Consider the following 26,479-nt stretch of genomic DNA (forward strand, 5'->3'; position numbering starts at 1 on the left):
ATTCACTTCAATCAGAGAGTAGCGTTGACCAGTAGGAGGCATGGCTCAGTGAGGAGAGTAGAGAGAGATGTACTTAGCTAAAGAGAAGAAAAAGCTCTTTTTTTCTGCCTGAGTAAAGGAAATGGTTTCTAGGCAAGGCACCTGAAAGTAGCCATGAATCAGACAGCTTTTGTTGAGAAACCACAGGACTGCACTATAGGTTTCTGCAGCCTTTAGAACGCACCACAGATACCAGCACATTCAGCTAAAACAGGGGAAAGAGGTGACAAAGCCTGTAGAGATGTTCCATTACCACCTTTTCCCTTTGTGATAGCTTTAGATTAGGTTGCCTGAATATGGGAATCAGTTGACACCGTTTAACTATCCTGTTAGAAAACCCCAAGAACAACAAACGTTATAGGAATGCTAAACCGAACACAAGCAGACAACTTCAAACAAGCTGAACTTGCAGTCCCTTACACCTGCTGTGTTGACCAAAGCATTAGCAAACACAGATTTAAAGGCTTAGTATGCAAACTCTCCCTGGGGTTTGTTGTTCTCAGCTCTGTGTTCACACTGACAGAAAAGTGCTTCTTGCTGTGAAGTGTACTGTTTTGAAGCAGAAAAGTTGAAATGATTTCCATTGAAACAAGTGGCTTATAAATCATGGTATTATATCAGTGGATTGGAATATTTGCTGAGACATGATCCAGCATTTTAAGCAGTATCAAAGCATCTGCACATCTTAAATAGATGTTTAGGCAAGCCGATGCAAGACTAGTGACAATCATACAAAAGCACACGTGTTGAGCCAACAACCTTTCAAACCGACTCCAACTTCAGCCATCGCTCTTGCTCACCTGTTCCACCTCTCTGGATCACAAGGCAGGTCTCGGCTCCCACCGCACACTCCTTAAGAAGCTCCACCACCTGTGTGTGAGTGAATCCCTGCACCAGTTGCTTGTTAATCTCCACAATCAGGTCGCCCTCGCACAGACCAGGGCAACCCTGAGGCTCCAGCACCTGTTTGACCCGCTGGCCCGTAGAACTGTCCGCGATGGTGAATCCAAAACCATCCACTCCCTTCACCATGGTCAGGGTAAGCAGTTCCCCTTGGGTCGCCCCCGACGATGCCATGGAGACGCTGTCGGGAGGCGTGGTCCCGGTGGTGGGAGGAAGCGAGCCGTCCAAGTGGGTGTCACCGGGATGAGGGGTGAGCAGCTGCTGCTGGGCGTTGACCTGTTCCTGGCTGGGGTCGCTGACGTAGCGCGCGGTGCGGGATAAATAGTCCAGGTAGTTGTCGTAGCCAGTCCTGCCGTTCACCATGATGGGCCGCTGCTCCATGATGCCCAGCGGGGAGATGATGGTGGTGGTGGTGTTGTTGTTGGCGTTTCCGGCTTCCTCCGGGTCGTAGGGCAACGGGTAGCCGCGGCACAAGACGAGGGTGACGCTCTGACCAATTGGAACGGACTGGAACAGTTTGACCACGTCGGCGTGGGTGGTGCCCAGGACACACACGTCATTGATGTAGACGATGACATCACCTGCAGGTAAGAGTTAAGATAGACAGAAACATCATGGTGTGATGTAACGGCAGGAACTCTGGAGTGCAATCATTTTTTAAACAGAGCCGGGAAAGAGGGAAGGATTCTGCCCATTACTACCATTATGATAAAGATAATAACCACCGTGCTACCAAAATGCCACCACACAGGAACACTAATGATTTCCAATTATTGTTTATTTCATAAAGTTGGCATTTAACACACCACTTCCCATCGTCATGAGTTAATAAGACTTTCTCCACAGAAAACTATCGGGGCATGTTTTAATTGTTGCTTGCAAATTGCAGACACATTTTGGTTCACCTACAGGGCTCCTTTACTCTTGGGCACGGGTCTTGTTTATTCCGATTATAAAATGTGTCTAAATTAACAGGAAAGGAAATTGTATTGCGTCTCTAATTACAGCTTTGATGTTTCAATTGGTTGCCCAATAAGAGAGAGGAAAACAGGCTGAACAGTGAAGGCAGTGTGTTGGCTGCAGAGATAACAGAAAGAAAATTGGAAGAATGACACTGGAGGACGTAGGTGGAGGGCGTCATGGGTGATGGAGACACCTGTGATAATGTACAGAAAGCCCATTTCATGAGAGCTCTTCTTGAAGACATGCAAACAGATTAATGGTTGTTTCCCATATTTAAAATCACACAGGGTTCAGACTGAGATCTCTCTAGCAGCTGCTGTAGTAGATATTATTTTACCTTAGAAGTAATTGCACGAGTACACATTTACTTTTCTTATGAAAGCAGAAAGAGAAACCCTGAATGAGATTGTAAATGTGTGGACTCTGCGGCTATGCTTGAACCAAATCAGCTCCACAGCGCCATAAACCATTCCTAAGGATAAATATTAAAAGAGATAAGTCCCTTATCTGCCTTTCTAGTGTTAAATAGAGCTGATGACAAGAGGCTGAAATGTTGGCCATTTATGGGCCCTAGTGTTTTATTTGCTTGCTGTGATATACTACAAGCACTGTAGATAAAAAAAAAGCTGACAATTAAATGCTCCCACACAGCCAGGCTTATCTTTGTCTCGACTGCATTACTAAATATAGAGTTTGCGCTCTACTCAGCAGGCACCAAAACCCAGGGCGAGTGGAAACACAAGGCACGATCCATCTGAAAGTCTGACAAACAACATTACCTGAGTTGATAATGAAAACAATTATCTTTTGTAATTGCAGGCACTGTTGTTGTGCTGGCTTGAGAGCGCGAGTGTGTTTGGCAGAGGGAGATCGTGAAAGACAAAGATCCTTAATCATTAAAAAGCAAAGCGCGTGCTTCACTGATTGGCCCTCACCTTGCTAACCAGCAGCTCCATCCTGTCCAATTCTCCCACAAAACGTGAGCAGGAAACTATAATGGCACTAATGACCAAGTCAATGACACGTTTTCTAAAACAACATGGCATTGATTTCCTGATTTGATTATTGAAGTAGAGCCGAGCTGCTGCCTCCTCTGGGCAACAAAAGCCAGCGTTTAACGGGAGTGAAGACATCACTGAAATGTTGTCTCATTGTGTCTGAGGAAATCTTTCCAGGTTCTTTTGAAAGCAGGTGTCTGAGAGCCAGCTCACACCTTGAGGCAGCGTGACGTGAGGGACTTTTTAATTAATCTGGGTAAACTCTGACAACGTTTGCCTCGAGGGGGCCGGTGTCAGAATCGACAGTTTAGCACACTGGCAGAAAATAAATGAAGGTGTTGGTGACCTCGCCCTGGCCTCGACGTGTCCGCAGAACACATACTTTATGACCAAGGAGGAGCTTCAACTTGATGTCAAAACAATGATGTCACTTATAGCCACTCACTTTACCGTGCACGCTTGTATGAGAAGAGGGAGTGGACAAATACTTTGACAAACCTTTTCTCAACCTTTTGGCTCGTGGGTCTTTAGAAATATCCAGAGTCCACTCATGAGTCACATCAAAGGTAACACTTTCCTTGTGCCTTCAAGGATTTATTTAACTGCTCATGTTTTTTTTAAATTGGTAACTTTACAGGACTGAAATGTTAAAACCATCGAGCATTTCAAAGGAAAAATAAGTAAAAGCAGAACTTTTGTTTAGCTGAAATTAAAATGCAGCCGTTAGCTGTTTCAATCTCACCTTACTCACTATATTGTGTTGTCTTAACTATGAGTGAGCGTTAATAATAATAATAATAATAATAATTTATCCTTTATTAATCCCACGAGGGGAAATTCAGTTTCACACTCTGTTAAATGAACATGCGACACAAACATGGGCCGAAATACACACACATGCACAAACAGGATCCTCTGGACATGCATTAATGGAGAGGGGGGCTGCCCACAGCGAGCGCTCCAGAGCAGTTTTTTGGGGTTCGGTGCCTTGCTCAAGGGCACCTCAGCAGTGCCCAGGAAGTGGACTGGCACCTCTAAAGCTACCAGACCAATTTCCGGACTTGGTCCGTGCCGGGACTTGAGCCGGCGACCCTCCGATTCCCAACCCAAGTCCCAACAGACTGAGCTACTGCCGCCCCAAAGCCACTGTCTACTGTATAGTTATCATGCCATGTATAGTGCACTCATTGTATCACACAGAAACATATGCTGAGTTTTTAAAGAGTCATTTTTCAATTCTGTGAGTAGCACATATCAGATCCCAGTGGCATTGTACTCTTAACTCTCTAACTCAAAAACAGCTCCCACACCAAGGAGCAAAATACAGATTGGGGTTAAAATGACCCTTCATAAACTCATGGACAACAAAAGTATAAGAACAAACTCATGGCCACTAAATAGCCCTCTCTATTCATTATTACGTCTCCTGTAGGTCCATTGTATATTCTAAATCACACTGACCTTAACGGTAAACTCCACACTCCCTGAGACCAAGGCCCACGCTGCTGCCGCTTCATATTTCTTTGTCCCCTCCCTGCATATGCTTCATGACATATTCATCCACGAGCTAATGGTTGTGTTCAAGACTCTGTCGACAGAACACAAGGTCTCTGCGGCCTTGCTGCCCTGTCCTGCCCGGCCCTGCCCTGTTACCCCCCATGGTAACAGAGCGCTTCATAGTCTCAGCAGGGAGCGGAGGATGCAGCCTTTTGGTGTGTGAGAATGTGTTTATGAGTTTGTCTCAGGCTAAAAAAGGCTACCTTATCATTCAAAATGCATCAGGGTCACGTCAGACAGGCAGGGGTTATTAAGATAATGATGAGAATGTCTAAAAACTTTACAAACAACACTAAAAAAACACCTTGAATGATAGAGAGTGTATGATGTAAGGGACTGTCAGGCCTGTCAGGCTTTGGATATTTTTTGACATGCTTTAGCAGCAGGCACGCGGCTGTATGGTGTGATGTCATGGTTTAGATAAGGATGTGAAAAACATTACAAAAAGTAACAAGTGAGTTTTTCTACTATTATGTGAGATGAAATTGTTAGCATGCCTGGCTAACTAGCTTAATATTAGCTTAACTAGATAGCTGGAACTGACAAAACCTGCTATCATTAGCATTTCGACTTAGCTGCCTGATATGTCGGTGGTAATAAATGAAAGCCTACATCGTTTTTCTACATCCGTCTAAAAAATAACTCTTTTTGATATCGACTAATGTCAACAGAAAACAGAGTTTTAAATATTAAAATCATGTCAAGCTAACACCTTTAAATGACTTTTACTAGCATCATAAAGCTAAGCTAATCTTTAAAGGCTTAATATGCACTTTTTCACACTTAAATATAATATAAATCAAGTATATCCTCTGAAAATAACTCTGTGAGTCATGACTGTCTACAATGGGTGTAACACCCGAGTCCCACTGTCTGTGATGTTTTCCGAGTTTTCCGAGTCCTATCTTCAGTTTGTTTACATCGCCAGGACAGCCGGCTGACTCCTCCCCTCGTGTATAAAAGTTGTTTAATTGAGGGACTAGAGAAAAGAAGAATAACATACTGTACTCACTGCTTAACTGTGTTTCTAGATCACGCTCATTTCAGGTAAATTTACATGCAGTGTGAAGATACCAGCATAATAAAGATTGCTAGCATTAGCATGCTAACACAACAATGCAGCGCCAGTTGTTTTGGTTTCATGCTGGTGCTCAAGGGCGACATCTGCTGGATCAAAAAATCGCATATAAAGCCTTTAAGGAATCCACAAATAATATTACGTTTCGGGATAATATCAACTGTGTGGTTTTTGTGCAGTGTTACTGTCTGGTATTATTTGCTAAATGAACTATGACAATGTGTGAGTAAAAATGTTAATGTCTATCAGATGAGAATATAAAGCACACTTATAGATGCAGCTCAGTGTAAATAGCCTTGTTGCTGAATGAGTGTTGAAGCAGCAAGACTCTCCAGTTTGTAACATACTGTTTAAACAAACCCACTTAATTTCAAATTAAATGTTGCCTCTGGCATCAAATCTAAGCCTCTCCACTTCAAGATAATTCTAGTTTTCAAATCTTTGTTTTTCACAAAAATCACAGAATATCAGAGCTGATAAAACCCGCATTTGAAAAAGAAAAACTGTCCGGCCTGATCAAAACAGCATCAGCAATCAAACTAACAAAAAATCTTTGGAATAAGTGCTAGAACATGTTTCCCTGGTTGTTTAGTCAAGTGGAGGAGACAGCCAGGAGGGGTCACGAGGAGAGAACGGCACAAATTATCTATCTGGAATTGGGAATTTCACACCTCCGCAGGCCTGGATTTCATCTGTGAGCTACTGTGATCGAGCTCGCTCTGCTACTGCAGAAGTAGGACACAAAGTCTGGCAGGCGAGTTGGAGTAGGGAGGGGGGGGGGGGGGGGGGTGCGATAGAGATGGAGACGAGCTCAAGGGGGGAGTGGGAGCGAGGAGAAAAAAGAGAGATAGAAACGGGATAGGAGAGATGTGAGAGGGATTTGTCAGTTATTTCTGGGGGAAGAATACATGAAAGATGGAGGGGAATACTAAGAGAATGGGAGAGGAAGGGGATGAGACACCCAAAAGGTTTTATATGCTGTATTGTCAGGACAAGCTTTATTAGTCATCAAGAGATCTATTTTAGACTGCTGCACCAAAACATTTAAGAAAAACTCAACACTACTATACGACTGAATGTTCTGAGATAAGTCTCTTAACAAAGCTGCAATGTAATAGAACGACTGAAAAGTGTTTTGTAGAAGAACACTCACTTTTCTTCAGAGCATATCCGCCTGACTAGCTCACTTTATGTATGATAAATGACCACTATAAGCTCCACATTCGCTCCAACATATACAGATAGAAGCATCATTGCATGCTGAGACCATCCAGCTCTATTCCCTTGACCTTTAATACAGCTGGCCTGTCCCAGTGTGTGTAGAGTGTGTGTGTGTGTGTGTGTGTGTGTGTGTGTATCTGTGTGCATGTGAGCTGCAGTTCCACCCCCATGTGGCCACAGACAGGAGTTATGGGGCTCATAAAGTCTCCTTTATGATAAATGGAAGGAACAAATCTCTGCAGTTTGTGCACACACATATACACTCATATGAAGCTGCACAGGGCGAGTTTAGGAAGTTGCACCTGCACACACAATGTATGCATATGCCAAATGTGCATTTCTTTTTGAGCATGCACATGTAGCTGTTGGATGCTACATGCTACAAGGATGCTACACACATGAACTTGGGAAATCTATGCTGTCAATATGCTGCTATGAATTTGACTCTGCATGAACGGCACTGCGGTAAAAAAGGTGAAAACTGGAAAATGTGGACCTTGGAAACTAGAGCTTAACCCCATTTGCTCGAGTGTGTGGTTAAACATGGACTAGATACAGCAGTAACTAATCTCCTAGGAAATGTTTTTCATGTCATTTTGAGTGATTTATTCATCATCTGTACTTAAATTTTTGTTTTTTGTTTTGCTTTTTTAAGTAACCCTATGATGAAATGTGTGACCCTGTACAAATGCATTCAAGCCACTCTTCAAGAGTAGTGTTGCCGTTTAAAAAAAGAAGTAATTAAAGTTTCTTTGTGTGCCTTTTTAGTTTTCATCAATTGAGCTACAAGTGAAGGTTTTTCATTGCCTCTGTGTTTCCTCTTGTGGCTCTGTGTTACTTTCATGCTGCTCGGTGCTGAAAGAAACTTTCTGGATAAATAAAAGTAGATAAATGTTTGGTTTTTTTGGCTCGTTTGTGAATCTGCGAATTTAAGTCGCAGGTTGCGTTTTTTTAGCCATGCCCGAGGCTTACCTGTGGCCATCTTCCCGTCAGCTGCAGCGGGCCCATCGGGGATAACACTCTTGACCTGGAGGAACTCGTCGGGCTCGTCGCCTCCGATAATGGTGAAGCCAAACCCCATGTTGCTCTTTTGGAGTGATGTGGACAGGAAACTGCCTTTAAGCTGTGTGGGGTCCCGAGTGAACAGCGGCTTCTCTATAAAAGGAGATAAAACAACTCAAATTAAGCAAAAATCAAAGCTTATACTGCACAGGCTTTCAGCAAACATTTTAAAGGATCTTGAAGCTGGTGCAGGGGGTGATGCTCGCAGGGTGGGGGCATGGGTAAAGCTTATCCAGGAAAAGAAGTGTGTAGCCACAGGAACACTGGCAGGGTTTGATGTTAATTTGGTCAGAGGTGTGTTTGTGGTGCTCAAAGATGCAGGTGTTCAATGGTATAGCTCTCGTGCAAGGTAAAACTCCAACATCCCCCCTGCTACACTTGTATCCGCATCTCTCCTCCCATGCTGGGATCTGGTGGGCAGAACGGGTGCAGAGAGCATCAGTTGTGCAGGTCTTCAGTTCCATCCCAAGCGGTAAAAACAATTCAGCAGACGACATGCTGTCAATCAAGGGAAAAGTCTCAAGAGAAGATGTTCAACAGGGTTAGGGAAGAACGGGGGAGATATCTGGAAGAGGGAATGCTGGGAGATGTCTGCAGGAGGGAGAGCTGCAGGAAGGGGGCTCCTTGTGCAGGGAATGAGAGGAATCGAAGCCAACAAGCTTAGTCACACTTTACAAAGTCTCCAATCTTTCCACCTAGCCGGGGAGATGAGACGTGGCTGGCGTGCTAGTTTACATTCATTGTTTGCCGTCGCTGGTCCAGACACACAGTCGGTGATTACACTCTCTGCCTGCTTATGCCAGCCAATAAGACATGTCATGGTACACGCTCGTCACATAAATCCCTCGGCTGCCTCGAGGGAGAAGCTTGCTTTGCGAGCTCGCATGCTTACAGTAAGTCAAATGAGCGCGGGGCAGCCATGAGAGCGGCAGTCGGCCTCCTTTGCGTCTCTCTTGGCCTACTTACTGACAAAGTGCCACAGGGAGACGGGGCTACAGACAGGCTGCTCTAGTACCACAGCGCAGGCGGAGGTGTGAAGTGGTTGCTGCTGCTGGTTGTGGTGTTGGTGTTGGTGGGGACACATGTTCATCCGCCGAGTCAGAACGCGCCGCAGCGGGGAGACGTTGGCGGAGCAGGATGTAGCGCAAGAGGCCGCCCTGCGACCCTGAGTGGGCGAGCGGGAGAGGTCGCCGAGGCTGTGGCAGCGCTCGGGCACCGGGCCCACCTGAACCAGGGGGGGACGGAGGGGTCGAGGGAGGGTGGAACAGGGCCTGGCATCCTCCACTGAAATCCATCAAAAGTTTGGACGGAGAAAAGGAGGGGGAGGAGGTAGAAGGGAGGAGAAGGAGGAGAGAGAGAGTCTCACTGGAGTGTACACAGAGTGTAACCACGGAGACAGGCTCCCAGCTCGTGGACTACTACGTTACTATGGCAACAAACCTCCACTTCCCCAGTCCAGACAGTTTTTTTTGTTTTTTTTCTAGTAGAGCATCCTACTGCTGCTGGAGAGGTGGCACTGGAATCAGGCAGCAACAAACCAGTCATTAAACAAAACAGTGAATCACATTTAAACCCACATCTTCACTATTTATACAACCGACACGTGTTTCTATCAGACTCTCTGCAACGCTGCTGCTCCTCCTGCTGTTTGACTGACGCTTTTATTTAGTAAACAGACAAACAGTAACCTACAGTTGCCATAGTCATTTTCAACAAGAAAAAATGCATCATCATGCCCCGCTGCAACCCCTCTATGCAAGTTCCCATAGCAACCCAAGCAACATGTGTGCATGAATTATTTTCTTCACCATGTTCATCTAAGAGTGTTTTTATGAAATCTTTGTGTGTAAAGACGATCAAAACTGTGTTCGAGCTCGCTACATGATGCTGCGTGAGACTGTTTAAACATGGACGTACTCTCAGTGACGTCACCCATTGGCTTCTGAAGCAGACTTTTGAAGCCTTTCGCTGGGGGTCGCCATATTGGAAATGCTGTCTCAAACAAACTTTTGGTCAACCCGGTAACAGGCAAAGAGGTGGAGCCTCCTGACTAACAGACACAACGCGCCAACCAGTCAGTCGGATCAGCCACGCCCCTTATTATTAATCTCATATCCTTCATTAAATCAAAAACAGATGACTCATTCAAAAACATAAAAAATAAACTGCACAGCGTGCCGATACAGACATGAGTCTTTGCACCTAAACATGTTTATTCTGCTGTCATGATGGACATTTTTATTTGGGTGTTAACGGGACTTCCAGGTCTTTTTTTTAAAGCCAGCCCCAAGTGGACACTTTGAGGAACTGCCGTTTTTTGGGCATCCACATTGGCTTCATTTTTCAACACTATTTTTTGGTTCATCGTTTCTGATTTTATTGTTGTTATAACTGTTATGGTAATACTTTTTGAAACACCCTGTGACCTCACTCTGTGCTATACCAAATAAACTTTACTTATTTCCTACTAAGTATATGTCTTACTTTCTTTAAAAAAACTGCAATAAGAAATGTCAACATTTGAAGTTCATAAAAGACTTTCAAGAACAAAAACTGAACAGCTTAAAAACACTAAATACATTTTTTTTGACTGGTTTTCACTGTAATGATTTCATCTCTAAGGACATAAAGACAGAATGTGAACATGACGATGCACTCTTGTTGTTATAATAAAAGAGTAGGCTTAGTCCAGATGTTAGCGCGTTAGGTGTTCTTACCTCTGTAGATGGTGGGAAGGGGCAGTGAGGACAGACCCTGGTTTTGCATCTGCTGCTGCTGCTGGAGTCTCCTTTTAGCCTCGAGGACGGGGTTCTCAAACTGGGTCCTTCTGTTTATATGACTGTTATAATAATAATGAAGAAAAGAAAAAAACACACACACACAGGAAAGATTTCAGATTTCACTCTCCCCTGCTGCACTTAACTCAGCCACCCTCTCAGCAAAGATCAGATCTAAAAAAATAATAATTCTGGCACTACAGCAGCTATTGCTGTGATGATTAATTAAACGCTCGGTCCCCCAGATTACGTAACAGAGCCGCAGAATGGCTTTGCTCTGTAAAAAAAAAAGAAAAAAGAAAAAAGAAAAAAGAACAAACGCCTGATTCTGGGCTTTTCTAACAGCATTCAGCTCTTCTTCTTCTTCTTCTGCTGAGCTGAATTGTGTGAATCAGTGACGGGGAGGGAACCTACGAATGAAACACTGATTTGCCTTTAAAGTCCCACGTCGCTCTTAATTTAGTTTGCAAGTGGGGGAGATCGTCATTGGCTACAAATGCTGTAATTTTCCAGAGTGAAATAATTAGTCGTCATTAGATACTTCCCTCACTCTTTAAGGCTGCATTGTGCTCTCACATAAACACACCCTCTCCCCCCACCCGCTCTCCTTATCTTTTAATGAGCACCCAAGTATCACTGGTGCTAATTACAAAACAGCTTAACTTTATTTTACCACAGTTACATAATTTCAAGGTCTGGAAGCTTCTTTCTTTTGGGTGTAAAAGACGACAAAGCGAGACAATAACGCGTCTCGAGAGGGGAGTGCAGCCTATTAGCAGTCAAGTGTCATTTTAGAGGTTTTTCTTAAGCAAAGTCAAGCCGAATCACTCCCCGCTGTCCGTCTAAAAATAGATCCCACGCTGTCCCTACGTCCTGAGGCGCAGTGGGAAGGGACACGCAGTTCAATAGAGGGGACAGTGGAGTGCAGGAGCTGTGGGTACGGAAGATAAAGAGACACAGATCTCTGCTCGTGAGCTAATCTACAGATGTGGATGCAGCGGGAGGGTTCCAGCAAAGAAACAGGGACAAACAACAAACAAATAAACGTCTCCCCTCCCTACAAACAAACACACACACAGACAAAAGGAGCCGCCGCGCACCTGGCTGCAGCACCAGATAAATACGATAAACAAAACACAGCAGCGCTGAGTATCAAAAGCAAGCAATTACATATTAAAGATGCACTCTGACTTACTCGACATAGTAGCTGCCGTAAATGGGGTCATCGATTTTCTCCCAGCCATAAGGAAGCTCTGCAAAAAAAACAAAAAAAGGAATAAAAGACTTGCAGCAAATTATAGATCTGGCATGGTAGAATAACAGCAGAGCATCATTTTTAATGCAAGTAAGGATTCTAGTTTCTCAGGTATGATAAAGTACAGCTGTTGCATGAAGCAGCACTAAAAGAAAACTCATTATTTGGTGTTATTTATTGGTTACAATGCTGCTGGAATGATGCCCCATTTAGCTGCAGAGTCAGAGAGGTGAGTGACTCCATTAAAAGCTGATTAAAAGTTGTTTTTATTTGAAATGTTTTGCACTTTTTTTTACCTTACATGCAGACATATAGAGCGTACATCAAAGGGCTTTCACACTTGCAGAAATCTAATGAAAACTCCTGATATTTGCATTCCCAGGAGACTCCAGGTTGCTGTCCACATTGTATTTGTGCACAAATAAAAACAAAGTGAATACTGTATGAATTTTGCCACTTGAATCAAACAGCTTTTACTTTGGAAAAAAAAAGGAAACAGGTTGCAACTGATCTACAACAAACAACACACCTGATGCCATTTATTTACATCAGATATTTACATATGTCAACCACATCTCATTATAAAAAAATGCATCCTCCTGTTGTAGAGTGGTAGTTTTGCCAGCTGGCGGTTTGTAGCGGACGCAGTTGTGGGGTTACTTTATTGTTGGCCCACAAATTAACAGAGTTAACACGTTGTCACCTGTTGTGTAGTTATCACCTGTCGGCTCTAAGTAAAGACGCGTTTAAAACAGCTCTCTCGTTTGTTTGATGAAGTCCTGTGTGTGTGTGTGTGTGTGTGTGTGTGTGTGTGTGTGTGTGTGTGTGTGTGTGTGTCTTTGTGGCATTAAAACTCATGTTTCATGTTTGTAAATCTGCGACCAGCACAGACTCAGAAATACTCGAGAGCCCCCGGCTGAGCAGCGATCACAGCTGAACAGACGTTCTGGTCAGCAGCTGGTCAATCAGTGCACGTCTAATTTTAGACCCACAGATACCGTCGGTTGCACCACAGATCTCTCTGATATCACTGAATCATTAATTACTTTTCTGAGACAAGTTTTCCAATTCAACAGATTTGCGTATTCAAACCAAGTCTCAATTCTTTATTTATAACCCACTACGATCATGTACTGCACACATACACATATACTTACACATGAAACACAAATGAGGGGCCTATTTATTTTTCAGTGTACATGTATGTTAAACATCTTTGTGACAGGATTCGTGTACAGCATCGCTTCTGTTGGTAATTAGTAGGAAGTCGTTGGTGCAATAAAATGTGACGCAGAGGGACAGCTGATTTTTCTGTGCAGGCTCAGAAATAATCTGAAATTGTTTTTCTTCATTAAAGTTGGATGGGGACAAGGCACGAGATGAAAACACGACTGTGTGTTTTTCGCAGCAGCTTGTCACAGTGACTGATTTAAAGAGGCTACTTACTCTTTAAAGCTGCACATCAAATACAGCTCTCTTCTAAAAAAGAAGAGAAAAAAAGAAGAAAAAAGTTGCACCCAAATATTGATAGATCTCAGCGTCTGAATTTGATGGAGTGAAATATTTATGTTCGGCATCTTCTGCATGCTGTAAATGTTTGGATGGAGGAACTTTGCATAGATTTAACAGCTCCAAACTCCCCCGAGGGTGTTGGACCTTCCCGTCATCAGATGTTTCTGCTGGTGTTTAACAGTTTAGCCGCAAATGTTACAACACTGAATGCATTTACAGACAAACAGAACCAATACAGTCAATTACTGAATGGCGTGGGAAGAGTCTGACTGACACACGGAAAGACTGAATGTCAAAGCTTAGATTGAAGATTTAGTGTTAACACTGAAAAAAATAAAATCAGCAAATGTGTTCAATGATACCAAACAAGGATTCCATTTGATTTGTTTTTCAACATATCTTGAGGTAACACAGTTGAATATAATGAATCATGACTTTAAACCACTTCATCGGCAGGATAATAAGGAAAAGGCTTTCAGTGAATTACTCTTCTCTCTTCTGCTTACTTTACTTTTGACCTTTCAAATTACCACAAAGGAAAGAGAAGAGTTTTTGAAATTCTACAAAATGTTAACAAGCACCTGGTAAAACATTTCTAATGAAGTATTAGAAAAAAAACAGAGACAAAAAGTAACAGCCTATAAAGTGCTTATTAAGCCCTTTTATGGTTATGCACTCCTGGTAGTGGGCGGGGCCATCTCTCTTCCCACATCAAAGCCTCTGATAGGGCTTTCACACTCGCAGAAATCTCCTGAAAAACTCAGGAGGAGCTGAGGAGTACATGTGAACGCAAACAGCCCAAATTTGTTCTTTCGGACTTCACCTGGAGTTTCTCCTGCCAGACCCCTTAATAATTCTTCTGCAGCAAGTCGGAGTGGGCTGATGTGAGAACGCTGCAGGATATTCTCCGGAGAATTCACCTAGAGCCAATAGGAGGGGGGGGGAGTGACGTTTATATCCTGTGACCGCTGTGTCTGCACGCGACCACTACGATCTCTGTGCATGTTATGGCATGTTATGGTGCGTATGCGCAAACGGCTTGAGTGACACTTAAATAAGCTGAATGCAGCTTATAGAAGTCTAACCCAAACCCTAACCTTAACCCGTGTGATCATAGAGCTGAGAACAACAAACCCAGAGGGGGTCTGACCTTGCTCTCTACTAGAAAAAGGTTATTAATATCGGCTATGTTGACGTTTTTAAATGATGCATATTATACCTAGACAGAAAAACCAACATGGAGACTTTGAAAAACTTTGACATGGCATTTCCAAAGTGTCCTCTAACTTTTTCAAAAACACAGTTTGAAAGCAGAGGCAGAGGTTTTTTTTATTTTTTATCTGCCCCCCTCTGCCTCTTCCTGCATGTGGACTGTACTGCTGCCTTTGTTCCACTGATCAAAGCTGATCTTCAAACCCCTGACACTCATCAGTCATGCCGGACGGCCGTTTTAAAGTTGCCCTCTCCTCTTTTTCTTCGGCAACATCTCTCACAAAACATCTTTTCTTCATTTCTAGGAGGTGCTGCTAAGTTTGTTTTCCAGGATATGAGCAACTAGTAAAGCAAATGACCAAATGAAGAGTAGTGCTTTAGCGTTATAGCGTGATCAGTATTGGTACACAGTGCGAGAGGCTCCTGCTGAAGCTGAATGTAGCACAGAGCTCGGGGACAGCGTGTTCAGCTCGGCTAAGAATGACGCCGGTTTTGATTAGCGACAGTGTGAAGTCAATCTGGATTAGAGCGGAGATAACAGAAGAGAAAAATGCTTCCTTATCAGAGAGAGGGAAGCGACCCCGAGGGAGCGCAAAAGAAACCTCCGGATCCCGAGGACACGGCGGCTGCACGCTTGTGAGAAACACACACAGACAGTTTCAAACCGTGACCGGGCTTTATTACACGGCTGTGCTGAGTGCTCAGCTCTGATTGGTCAATTAAAGCATTCTAATGATTGCTATTTCTTTATAATGAGATCGAAGAAAAAAAAAAAAAGGTTCCTCATGGGGCAGTTCTGATCAAAGACAACAAAATTAAAGAAGGCACAAGAAGTTAACTCGAAGCAGAACACAATATGGGAATCAACTAGTCAAGACCACCCTAACCGAGACCAAGACCCCCAAAACCAGAGTGTACTGAGACCAAGACATTTAGGAATAGAGACCAAGTCAAGACCAAGACATTAAGGGATCGAGACCAAGTCAACACCAAGACATTTAGGGATCGAGACCGAGTCAAGACCAAGACATTAAGGGATCGAGACCAAGTCAACACCAAGACATTTAGGGATCGAGACCGAGTCAAGACCAAGACATTTAGGGATCGAGACCAAGTCAACACCAAGACATTTAGGGATCGAGACCGAGTCAAGACCAAGACATTAAGGGATCGAGACCAAGTCAACACCAAGACATTTAGGGATCGAGACCAAGTCAACACCAAGACAAGACCAAGACATTTAGGGATCGAGACCAAGTCAACACCAACAAAAGACCAAGACATTTAGGGATCGAGACCGAGTCAAGACCAAGACATTTAGGGATCGAGACCAAGTCAACACTAAGACATTTAGGGATCGAGACCGAGTCAAGACCAAGACATTAAGGGATCGAGACCGAGTCAACACCAACAAAAGACCAAGACATTTAGGGATCGAGACCGAGTCAAGACCAAGACATTTAGGGATCGAGACCGAGTCAAGACCAAGACATTTAGGGATCGAGACCAAGTCAACACTAAGACATTTAGGGATCGAGACCGAGTCAAGACCAAGACATTAAGGGATCGAGACCGAGTCAACACCAAGACATTTAAGGATCGAGACCGAGTCAAGACCAAGACATTTAGGGATCGAGACCGAGTCAAGACCAAGACATTTAGGGATCGAGACCAAGTCAAAACCAAGACAAGACCAAGACATTAAGGGATCGAGACCGAGTCAAGACCAAGACATTTAGGGATCGAGACCAAGTCAACACCAAGACAAGACCAAGACATTTAGGGATCGAGACCAAGTCAACACCAAGACAAGACCAAGACATTTAGGGATCGAGACCGAGTCAAGACCAAGACATTTAGGGATCGAGACCAAGTCAACACCAAGACATTTAGGGATCGAGACCGAGTCAAGACCAAGACATTAAGGGATCGAGACCAAGTCAACACCAAGACATTTAGGGATCGAGACCAAGTCAACACCAAGACAAGACCAAGACATTTAGGGATCGAGACCGAGTCAAGACCAAGACATTTAGGGATCGAGACCAAGTCAAAACCAAGACAAGACCAAGACATTAAGGGATCGAGACCGAGTCAAGACCAAGACATTTAGGGATCGAGACCGAGTCAAGACCAAGACATTTAGGGATCGAGACCGAGTCAAGACCAAGACATTTAGGGATCGAGACCAAGTCAACACCAAGACATTTAGGGATCGAGACCAAGTCAAGACCAAGACATTAAGGGATCGAGACCAAGTCAACACCAAGACATTTAGGGATCGAGACCGAGTCAAGACCAAGACATTTAGGGATCGAGACCAAGTCAACACCAAGACATTTAGGGATCGAGACCGAGTCAAGACCAAGACATTTAGGGATCGAGACCAAGTCAACACCAAGACAAGACCAAGACATTTAGGGATCGAGACCAAGTCAACACCAAGACAAGACCAAGACATTTAGGGATCGAGACCGAGTCAAGACCAAGACATTTAGGGATCGAGACCAAGTCAACACCAAGACATTTAGGGATCGAGACCGAGTCAAGACCAAGACATTAAGGGATCGAGACCAAGTCAACACCAAGACATTTAGGGATCGAGACCAAGTCAACACCAAGACAAGACCAAGACATTTAGGGATCGAGACCGAGTCAAGACCAAGACATTTAGGGATTGAGACCGAGTCAAGACCAAGACATTTAGGGATCGAGACCGAGTCAAGACCAAGACATTTAGGGATCGAGACCGAGTCAAGACCAAGACATTAAGGGATCGAGACCAAGTCAACACCAAGACATTTAGGGATCGAGACCGAGTCAAGACCAAGACATTTAGGGATTGAGACCAAGTCAACACCAAGACAAGACCAAGACATTTAGGGATCGAGACCAAGTCAACACCAAGACAAGACCAAGACATTTAGGGATCGAGACCGAGTCAAGACCAAGACATTTAGGGATCGAGACCAAGTCAACACCAAGACAAGACCAAGACATTTAGGGATCGAGGCCGAGTCAAGACCAAAACATTTAGGGATCGAGGCCGAGTCAAGACCAAAACATTTAGGGATCGAGACCGAGTCAAGACCAAAACATTTAGGGATCGAGACCGAGTCAAGACCAAGACCATAAATATCACCGAAAAATCACCATGTAGCGTGCAGGGGGCGTGTCACTAGAGTATAGGAACCACATCAAATTCATTTTTTTTTTCAATTCTGCATTTTGGAATGATCAGAATGAATCCTTCAGAGCTGTGTTACAAACTACGGTCTGTAACAGAGAAATATTTGACCCTCAGAATTCTGTAATTGATGAGAATGAGAACAGAGTATTCAACACAACCATGATAACAAACTATTCATCGTACATTCCTTGAGCTCCAATCCTTTTTCATCTTCCCACTCACATCAAAACAACGCTTGTGCATGTGCCATATGCTCCTCTGAACCCTGCCCCCATACCCTCCAAACAAATGATTAAACTTTCAGTTAGATGCACTATTTTTGTTGCCTGCACACTCTTCACATTAAAATGTGTATTTACCACACAGACACACACACACACACACACACACGGTTTTGAGTGATCTAATCAAGTGCATCCTGCAGGTTGACAGCCCATGGGAATCGCTCTTGCGAACACTGCAACATTCCTTCAGCCCATCTCCACTCATTAAATATGAAAGAGAGTGTTTCATGTTCTCACCTTTACTGGGTGCTACACACATACACCCACATTATGTTACTTACTTTACACACATATACACACACACACACACACACACACACACACTAACTCTCTTGGTGATTTTGCACAGTGGCACACACATATAGAGAAGATCAAAGGGCTGTCGTGTAGCTCAGAAGCTTTCCAATAAAAAGCTTTTCTATTACAATGTCCACGAGAGGAGCTGAAGGAAGCCGGGAAATGTGTCTGCTTTAAAGAGAGAGGGGAAGGAGGGAAGATGGACTCCACAAACGAAGCGGAAAACAACATGAAAAGATGATCCTGGAAGGTTAAGATAACATTGTATGAATTACATTAAACGGTTAAATCTGGATATAAGCAATCACGTAATCAGATGGGTCGAAAACAAGAATATAAGATATGTAAATCACATTTCTGGGAGTCAAAACAAAAGTGTGCTTCTGTTTCTTGCACGGTTGCACTTATTTCCATTAAACCGGGCATTTAAAGGGGAAGTGCAGCACTTTCTACTTTCAGAGTTACACTAAAGACTGACACTCTGTCTGTGTGCTCAGGTCTCGAGCTCATGCCAGGAGGTGACTAGCCTAGCTTAGCATAAAAGCAACCTTCTACGACAGCTATGCCGAGCTCTATTCAAAGTTAGAAAACGTGCCTACAAGCCTTTTCATGTGTTAATCACACAAAATACAGGTGGGAAAAGTGTTCAACCTGGACTCTACACAGCAAGGATAGCAAAAGCACGGTGGGTCAGGCTGACTGCGGGGGCAGAGGGATGCTTATTAGCCCCACAGCTAACGGTAGCGCCAGCTCATCCAAGATATGAAAATCCAGGGCAGACTTGTTTTAAACCTCCTTGTTGCTGCAATATTGACGTTATTCTCTGTCCTTCAATGATACAACTTTGTCATGTAAACCAAAATTTCAGTGCCTGAACTCCCTCACTCTCTCCTGTTACTATTAAAGCTGCGTCCCAAAGAGCGCCCCTACAGGCCTGGAGCACTTCAGTTAAAAATGGTTTGCAGCGTTTATCTATTTGCAGTTGTTTTCTGAATACGTGTGTATTCGACTTTGTGTCATCGATGCATCTGCAGTCGCCTCTCTGACTCTTCTCTACAGCCAAAGTCTCTAAGCGGTTCACATTTGATCACAGTTCTCTGATGGTTACTCCTACAGCTTCATGGACCACTCTACAGCAGGAGCTACAGTCTCACTTTAAGGTGATCTAACACTCACAATGAAACACTCTTTCTTTTACTGACTGTGCTGATAAATGCTGAACTTAGGTGGACTATCTCCTCGCTCTGCTCTTTTGTTTAGCCCCACTGAGAGCCGTCTATAACCTCTCCGTCAGCAGCCTGCAGTGGAGCGCTTACTCCCCAGGACAAGGATACAGAGAGTCAGAAAGTGTGTGTAAGTGTGTGTGAGTGTGTGTGCCACATAAAGCCACACTGCTTATCAATACCATGCTGCATTCGTCCAGGAAGGAAATGTCAAGCTGGTGTGAAATTTCCAGGTATAGCAGCTCTTCTGAAGGAGCCCTGAAGCGAGGGGGGGAAAGTGTTTGCGACCTCTCGTCATGCTACACGCCGCGTCCTGCAGTCACAGGTGGAGGGCCGCTTACTGCCAGCAGGAGGCATCCTGACTTCTTTGCCACATTTTCTCTCCTCATACAACTCATACAACTCGTACAACTCAACCTTATCCATCTCTCTCTTTTTCTTCACCGTATTTCCCCCTCTTCTTCTTCTATGTTTCATCTCGACTCGTGCTACTTTTGAGACTTCTGTTTAAAATGTCCTCCCTTTTTTCTCTCCTTGATACTTTCTTTTATTCCAACCTTTGAGAAAGAAACCGTCTGAATCAAATACTTTTCAGCACCTCCAGCCCTTTTGTAGCCACCAAAAAAATGTAATATCTTCCCTGTTGGATACTGCACTTTTTCATTATCAATTTACCTTTGAATGCAGCACACATTCAAGAACTACCTCTGCTTAGAAAAACTGCCCCTGATTCATTATTCTAAATGTCTACCCGTCAATACAGGCATGAAATCCACTCTCCAAGGTGTGCGGTCCAAAAACACAAAATTGGCTGCAGGCTCGGAGGAAATAAACAATATATGAAGATTTCCAAACAAATAAAAAGGAGTTCAGAATTGTTGTCCTGTGGTTGTGGGAAGTGGATCAGACTCCTACAGAGCCCATTGTTTGTGAGCTCAGTCCAACCTTATTATCCAAACCTTAAACTGAAAGCTGAGCTAACAATAACAACAAACACAAGAACTGGCCTCAAACACTGGAACTTTCTTCATGAAATGTCTCTGAACGATCATATATATAATACTGAATGCATAAAAACTCTTATTTTGAAAGTCTGTAATGTAATGATACTTTAAAAAGATGTACATTCTTTGCTGACATCAGCGGCAAACTTTTTTAATTTCAACACTTTGGAGGAAACGCAGATTTATTCTTCCCTTTCTGATGAAGTCTCAGTAGAATATACCCCACATAAACTCAAACTTTCCAGACTTTATTACTTAATAGCGTCAACCACAGTTTATTATTGCACTCCTATATTAGAGTCCGACTCATAATGGAGAGCTTAATAAGCTGCTGAGTTCGACAAAATCCAAACAAATAAATAGAAATATCACATCAGCATTGTTTAATATCTCCGGCTTGGTTCCATTTGATCGTGTTTGTATGGAGCTGTTGTGAACATAAAGCCTCACTACATGAGATAAAGTATTAGATGCACGGATGTGTTTTTGTGTAGCAGGGACACAGAAACCTTCTGCCCGCCTGCTCACCTGAACATTAATACAGCCGGACCACCTGTGTATTCCATTTCCAACATGTTCAAGGTGATAAATAGCGGTGTTTGCAGAAAAATGGAGCCATTTGTTTTAAGATGGTCCAGGGCTGCAGGTCCGCTGTGGTGATCTGCAGAGATTATCAAAGGTGGAAACCTAAGCGAACCTTCTGATCCATCAAATGGTATCGTGTAAGCTGTTTATTCTAAATGCTATTTTAGTCTTACTTTGAAAATACTAATTAGATTAAGTCAGTTTTTGACCCTTTATAGTTTTAGGTGGTTACAACTTAAAGCTTTTTCAGTTTAATTGATAAGTTTGAAGTCTTATCAAGATCCCTTGTGGACCATCATTTTCTGTTTGTAAAGGAAATGAACAAAGTGTGCAGGGGAAAAAAACATCTTAGATCCTCCATCTTTTGATCCTTATTACAATCATTACTATCAGGAGCCATGACTAACCCATCAAATGACTGATTGCGACTTATCTTCATCTTTTCTGGAGACCCAAAAGTGCCAAAAAAAAACAGGCCTCATTTCTCCCCATGATTCATAAACTTGACTCCCTCTCCCGTCAACAGGAGGAAACATTTCCCCCACTTTGTGTAATGATTATCACAAACCTGTCTGTCACAATCAAAAAGTGCAATCAACAAAGTCGTAAGAAGAAAAACAATGCTGTCTGCTCTGTGGGACGCTAACGGGTCTGTCAGATGTTACAAAAAAAAAAAAATGTCAAAGCCGTGCTGAGCTTGTTGATGGATAAATATTATGTAGCAGAAGAAAAAAGGGAGAATTGGTGTCTTGTGTTTCACCATCAAAGCTTTTTTTTTTTATATCAGGGACAGAGGCTGGACAGGATGAACCTGTGTGTGGAGGAATGTGTGGTTCATGTTGTGTTCATAAAAGAAGGGCTGAATGAGACCCTCGCCCTACTGGACTGTACTGACTGGATGTTTGTCAGAGGCCTCAGTACAGCTTGCACAGATAGTGTTGACTGCGCCCTGGGAAGACCGCATTTTGGAGGCTTATGAAAGGAAGCTGGCAAAGTACCAGGGACTTCTGGAGGATTGACGGACACAGGGGTGGAAAGCACACCGCCATCCGCTGGAAGGAGGCTGCAGAGGCTCTGCAGGCCGCCCTCTCCACAGAGTCTACGTACACACGGAGCATGAGAGGGGGCGGCTGAGGAGAACAGACATCAGGACTGCAGGGAAAGCTTACAGGTGGATGAAAAGGAGTGATCTGAGGCCTCATCTGGGAACAATCTTAACACCTCACACCACAGGAAAGTTTGTCGAACCACCAAAAAATCTGGACTTTTTAAACTTATATTTAAGGGGGAAATGTAGCCAACAGTGCAATCAACACCTGAGGAGAAGTTACAAGCTCAGCGATAATAATCTTTTTAGAGTGTCATTAAATTGCACATGCTTGGACAGCCTTTAAGATACACTGATGCACTTAGATTTACTGTTTGATTGTCACCTCACAGACCAGCTGACAACAACCTCCAGTGCATTTTTTTTCCATTAGGGAAAAAAGATTCTTGATTCCGAGTCTTTAGGAAGATAATTTAAACGGCAATACATCTTTTCAGTGACAGGAAAAGTCAATGCTCCGACAACAAATCAGTTAATTGCGTCACTCTCTGGCAAAAGGCAGCCTCCTCTGGTGTATCATGCTCCATTTCAATGAGCTCCTGTTTATTCCACCACTTTGTTTTTTTTTTTTCTTCTCTCTCTCCTGTTAAATGCACCTGCGCGGTCTGAGAAATGCATGTCCTCACATTCCCTCTCCTGCAAAGTCCCCAAAGGCCCCGTCTTGCTGCGAGCAGACAATAGCTAAGCTGTGGAGAAAAAAAAAAAAGTCGAACTCAGAAGCTCGTAGCTTATCAGGACGTTCCAGGGACAGAACGAGACGTATTGAACTGTGACCTGGCACTTATTTTCTCCTCTTTCTCCTCCCAAGGTCGGTGTTATTTGGCACGCTCTACGTGAAAAATATGAAAGAGCTTCACATGCACAACACACACACACACACACACACACACACACACACACACACTTTTTCCTCTTCTACTTTCCTCCAGCAGTGTTGCTACAGTCAAACTTCAGCTCCCCCCCCCCGCCCCCCCACAGTGTCAGGACTGGAGCAGAAAAAAGCATGACTTCATCAGAGCCTTTTGTTTACATGTTAAAAGGGATATTTATGCAAAGTGGCTTCTTCTATAATAGCCTCCTGTTGATGAGATAAAATCATGTATTAAGGTTAATTACATTCTTCTAATTCTAACTCGATTAGAGTCACACAGGAGGAGTTATTTGGGCCGACATGCAAGTCAAATAGTGGGCCTGTTTCTGCTTCATATCAAACAGTTTGGGAAAGTGGGGCGTAATCGTCCATCTTGTGATGAATACTGTTGTTGTTTGAGAGTTGGATCAAAGTATGGATCAGTAAATTAAATTAACATTTTTTAATAATTATTAATTTTGTTTTGCTGAAAATCAAATTGAAAAAAAAAAAAAAGGTTTCAGCCTCTCAGACCTGTATTGTTGCAGAAGTTTGGACTGTTGGTCGGACATGTTTAATTCTCTTAAAACTCTTATTGTTTTTTTTTTTTTTGATAAAAATGTCATCTTCACGGGGCAGAAATTGTAAAAAAAACCAAAAAAAACCAAAAGGGATGTTGTTGCGGCGTCAAGTTAGTCACTTAGTCTAACACCTACTCTACACTAGCAGCTTCAGAAAGTTAAGAATAAGTAGATGTAGGTCGTCAATCTTTATGGTGATGCACTTGCTTGCTTCAAAAAACGCCTCACTGTAGCTTCAAGTCAGTTTATCAGACACACACACACTTTGAGATTCGATACAACACACACACACACTGGCAGCTAATTCAGCATGCACACGTCACACACCTGCCGCACCGTCTTTTGAACCCTGCTTTCAATGTGCAGGCCTCAGGCATGCTCTGCTGGGGATGTTTCTCAAAATACACCCATCACTCAAACCGCAGACAGCATCTCCTGCCCCTGCCCCCCCCCACCCCCCCCCCCCCCACTTTGTCGCTGTACTGCAGCAGGAGTCTCAAGGTGAAGGAGGGCGCTGCGCCTCTCCCTCTATAATAACTCACCTGTAGGACTGCCCACACACCAAGGAGAGAGAGAGGAGGGAAGCTTCATGCATCCAGCAAAAAAAAAAAAATCACTAAATCTATCTCTAAGGCCCCGGCTAAAAGGACAACGGAGGGAACAGGAGAGGTGACATTTACAAAGCAGGAGGAGCTTTGCTTTCCGACGTGAATGATGAAGTAACAGAAGAAGACAAATCTCACACACGGGGCGAGGCTTTTTTTAAAACTAGGGATGTAAGGGAAGGAATGAAAAATGAGGAGAAGAAGAAGCCCCGCTATTTCCCTCAAGAGAGAGGACGCAGTGTGACCTCGATGCCGGCCGGGGAGAGACGATAATAACTTTGTGTCTCTCTGCCCATGAAGTTCCTCACACGAGCAGAATGTAATTACACGTCGAGGTTTTGAGCTCTCTGTTTTCACATGAGCGCGGCCTGCTGGGACGCACAGAGGCGGGCACACAAAAAAGCCACTCTAAGGCGATTAAAAAAACCTACAAAAACCTGAGCAACATCAAAGTCTTAATCCTCCTCGGCTTCATATGTTGTACGTCAGGTGCTGTCTGATGAAACAAACTGAAAGACTGACTAAGAATGATTACAATTCTGTCTTTTTTTAAAATCACTTATCATCATCATGAGGAGTCTCGTCACCTACTTTTTCAGGTTTTAAAAAACAAACAGGAAACAGGCCGCACAAGTAAAGAAGTAAACGAGACCACAGCAGGCCTGCTTGGTTGTTCTCTTTCTTTTCTCACAGCCAAAAAATATTTGGCAGCAAAAAAGGGGGAAAAAAACAACAAAACAATCAACTTTAAACAGAGTAAGGGGGAAATAAAAAGCAAACAAAGAGTTTCTATAAAAAGGCTTGTCCTACTTCTTTTCATCTAACCAAACTAAAAAGAGGAAAACGGGAAGGACAGGAGGGAGCAAACAAGGGGACAAAGATGGATACAGAGGCGGCGAGAGGAGGTGAGAAAAGATGGAGGCAGGAGGAGAGAGAGTGAGGCGGGGGGGGGGATGCAGAGTGAGTTATGTAACGACAGAGACGTCTGTGATGTCAGCCGCTCTCCCCGTCTTCACCGGAGACGCCGCTCCCTTTGAAGAGGCAGGATCGAGCGCGCTAAACCGTACACACATTGCTCCGCATATTTTGACAGAATCTGGTTGTTTGTGTTGCAACCGACTTTAAAGTTGAGAGGGAACAAGTTGTGTTTACCGGCAGTGAAACATTGACTCAAGTTATGCACTGAGATACAACTTTTCCATTTTTTTTCCAGCGACTTTATACCTCCATTTGAGTTTAAGTCAGGAGGAAATGTTACAGTTTTTTTTCATGCCAGTACATTTGCTCTATTTATGCAGGAGGAAAACAATTCAACAACCTCAGCTCGATCCAAAGGCAACTGGACGTTTCTCTCCTCCGAAAGGCTTCTTCAGTTCTTAACTATCTGGTTGGACGGAGCTAGCCTCTGGATCATCAGCATGTTAATTAGCATCACATCAGAGTCGTTAACCTAGTTTTCGCCGTCGTTACCACCCCAGCTCCGTCCAACCAGATAGCTCAGGACTGAAGGAGCCTTTCGGAGGAGAGGCGACACGTCTTCAAGATCTTCAACCTGTCCAGATGTCTCAGTCTGGATGACTTAGAACCGACACTGACGTTTTGTGAAACAGTAATCTGGATTCATTAAACCTGGTGTACAGAACAGGTCAGATAAGATCCTCAACCCTCGAAAGCAGAAAACACATTTAACAAGTTCAATACTAGTAATGAACTCCAATGACATACGCTTACACACAGAGAATTCTGCATAATGAATACTGTTAAGGGATGATTAGACTTAATTACAACCTAGGCCTTTATTTAATTGCCATCTCTGTCTGTAATAATAACCTCACACTCAGGTCAATTGCAAAGAACTGCAAACACAGAGGACTTTAAAGACATCCAACAAGGAAAATAAACATATATAAGTGGGACTATTTTACTACATTTTACAAGTCCAGAGATTTGCCAAACTTATTTGAATTTAGACAGGAAAAAATGATGACCCAGTCTGGTAGTTTTGAACATCCACATCCACTACAGTTTACAGATCAGCTTCCTGTTTGTATTTTTGACTCGTGCAGCAGTCGTGTGAAAATGTTAAGAAAGCAACATAGGACAGGTGACATGCATTACTGTTTATACAGCTGCTAATATTCCAGATGTAACTTTTTTGTCACTATTGCAGGACTA

The 26,479-nt window shown here is 43.5% G+C and overlaps 1 protein-coding gene across 10 annotated transcripts in view; it reads right to left on the reverse strand.

Moving 5' to 3' along the window:
* The window catches only part of magi2a (membrane associated guanylate kinase, WW and PDZ domain containing 2a), a 200,347-nt gene that overhangs the window by 35,328 nt on the left and 138,540 nt on the right, over positions 1 to 26,479 (reverse strand). For all 10 annotated transcript variants that reach the window (XR_010665123.1, XM_065951168.1, XM_065951167.1 and 7 more), the window contains 4 exons: positions 11,794 to 11,851; positions 10,539 to 10,660; positions 7,732 to 7,914; positions 840 to 1,523 (listed from right to left, as the gene is read on the reverse strand). Coding sequence is in view for 9 of the 10 variants with exons in the window: in XM_065951168.1 (XP_065807240.1) it covers positions 840 to 1,523; positions 7,732 to 7,914; positions 10,539 to 10,660; positions 11,794 to 11,851 (1,047 nt within the window). In the remaining variant the exon portion in view is untranslated. The remainder of the gene's footprint in view (positions 1 to 839; positions 1,524 to 7,731; positions 7,915 to 10,538; positions 10,661 to 11,793; positions 11,852 to 26,479) is intronic.

Source organism: Labrus bergylta, chromosome 23 (assembly GCF_963930695.1).
Source record: "Labrus bergylta chromosome 23, fLabBer1.1, whole genome shotgun sequence".
In the NCBI taxonomy this organism is placed as follows: domain Eukaryota; kingdom Metazoa; phylum Chordata; class Actinopteri; order Labriformes; family Labridae; genus Labrus; species Labrus bergylta.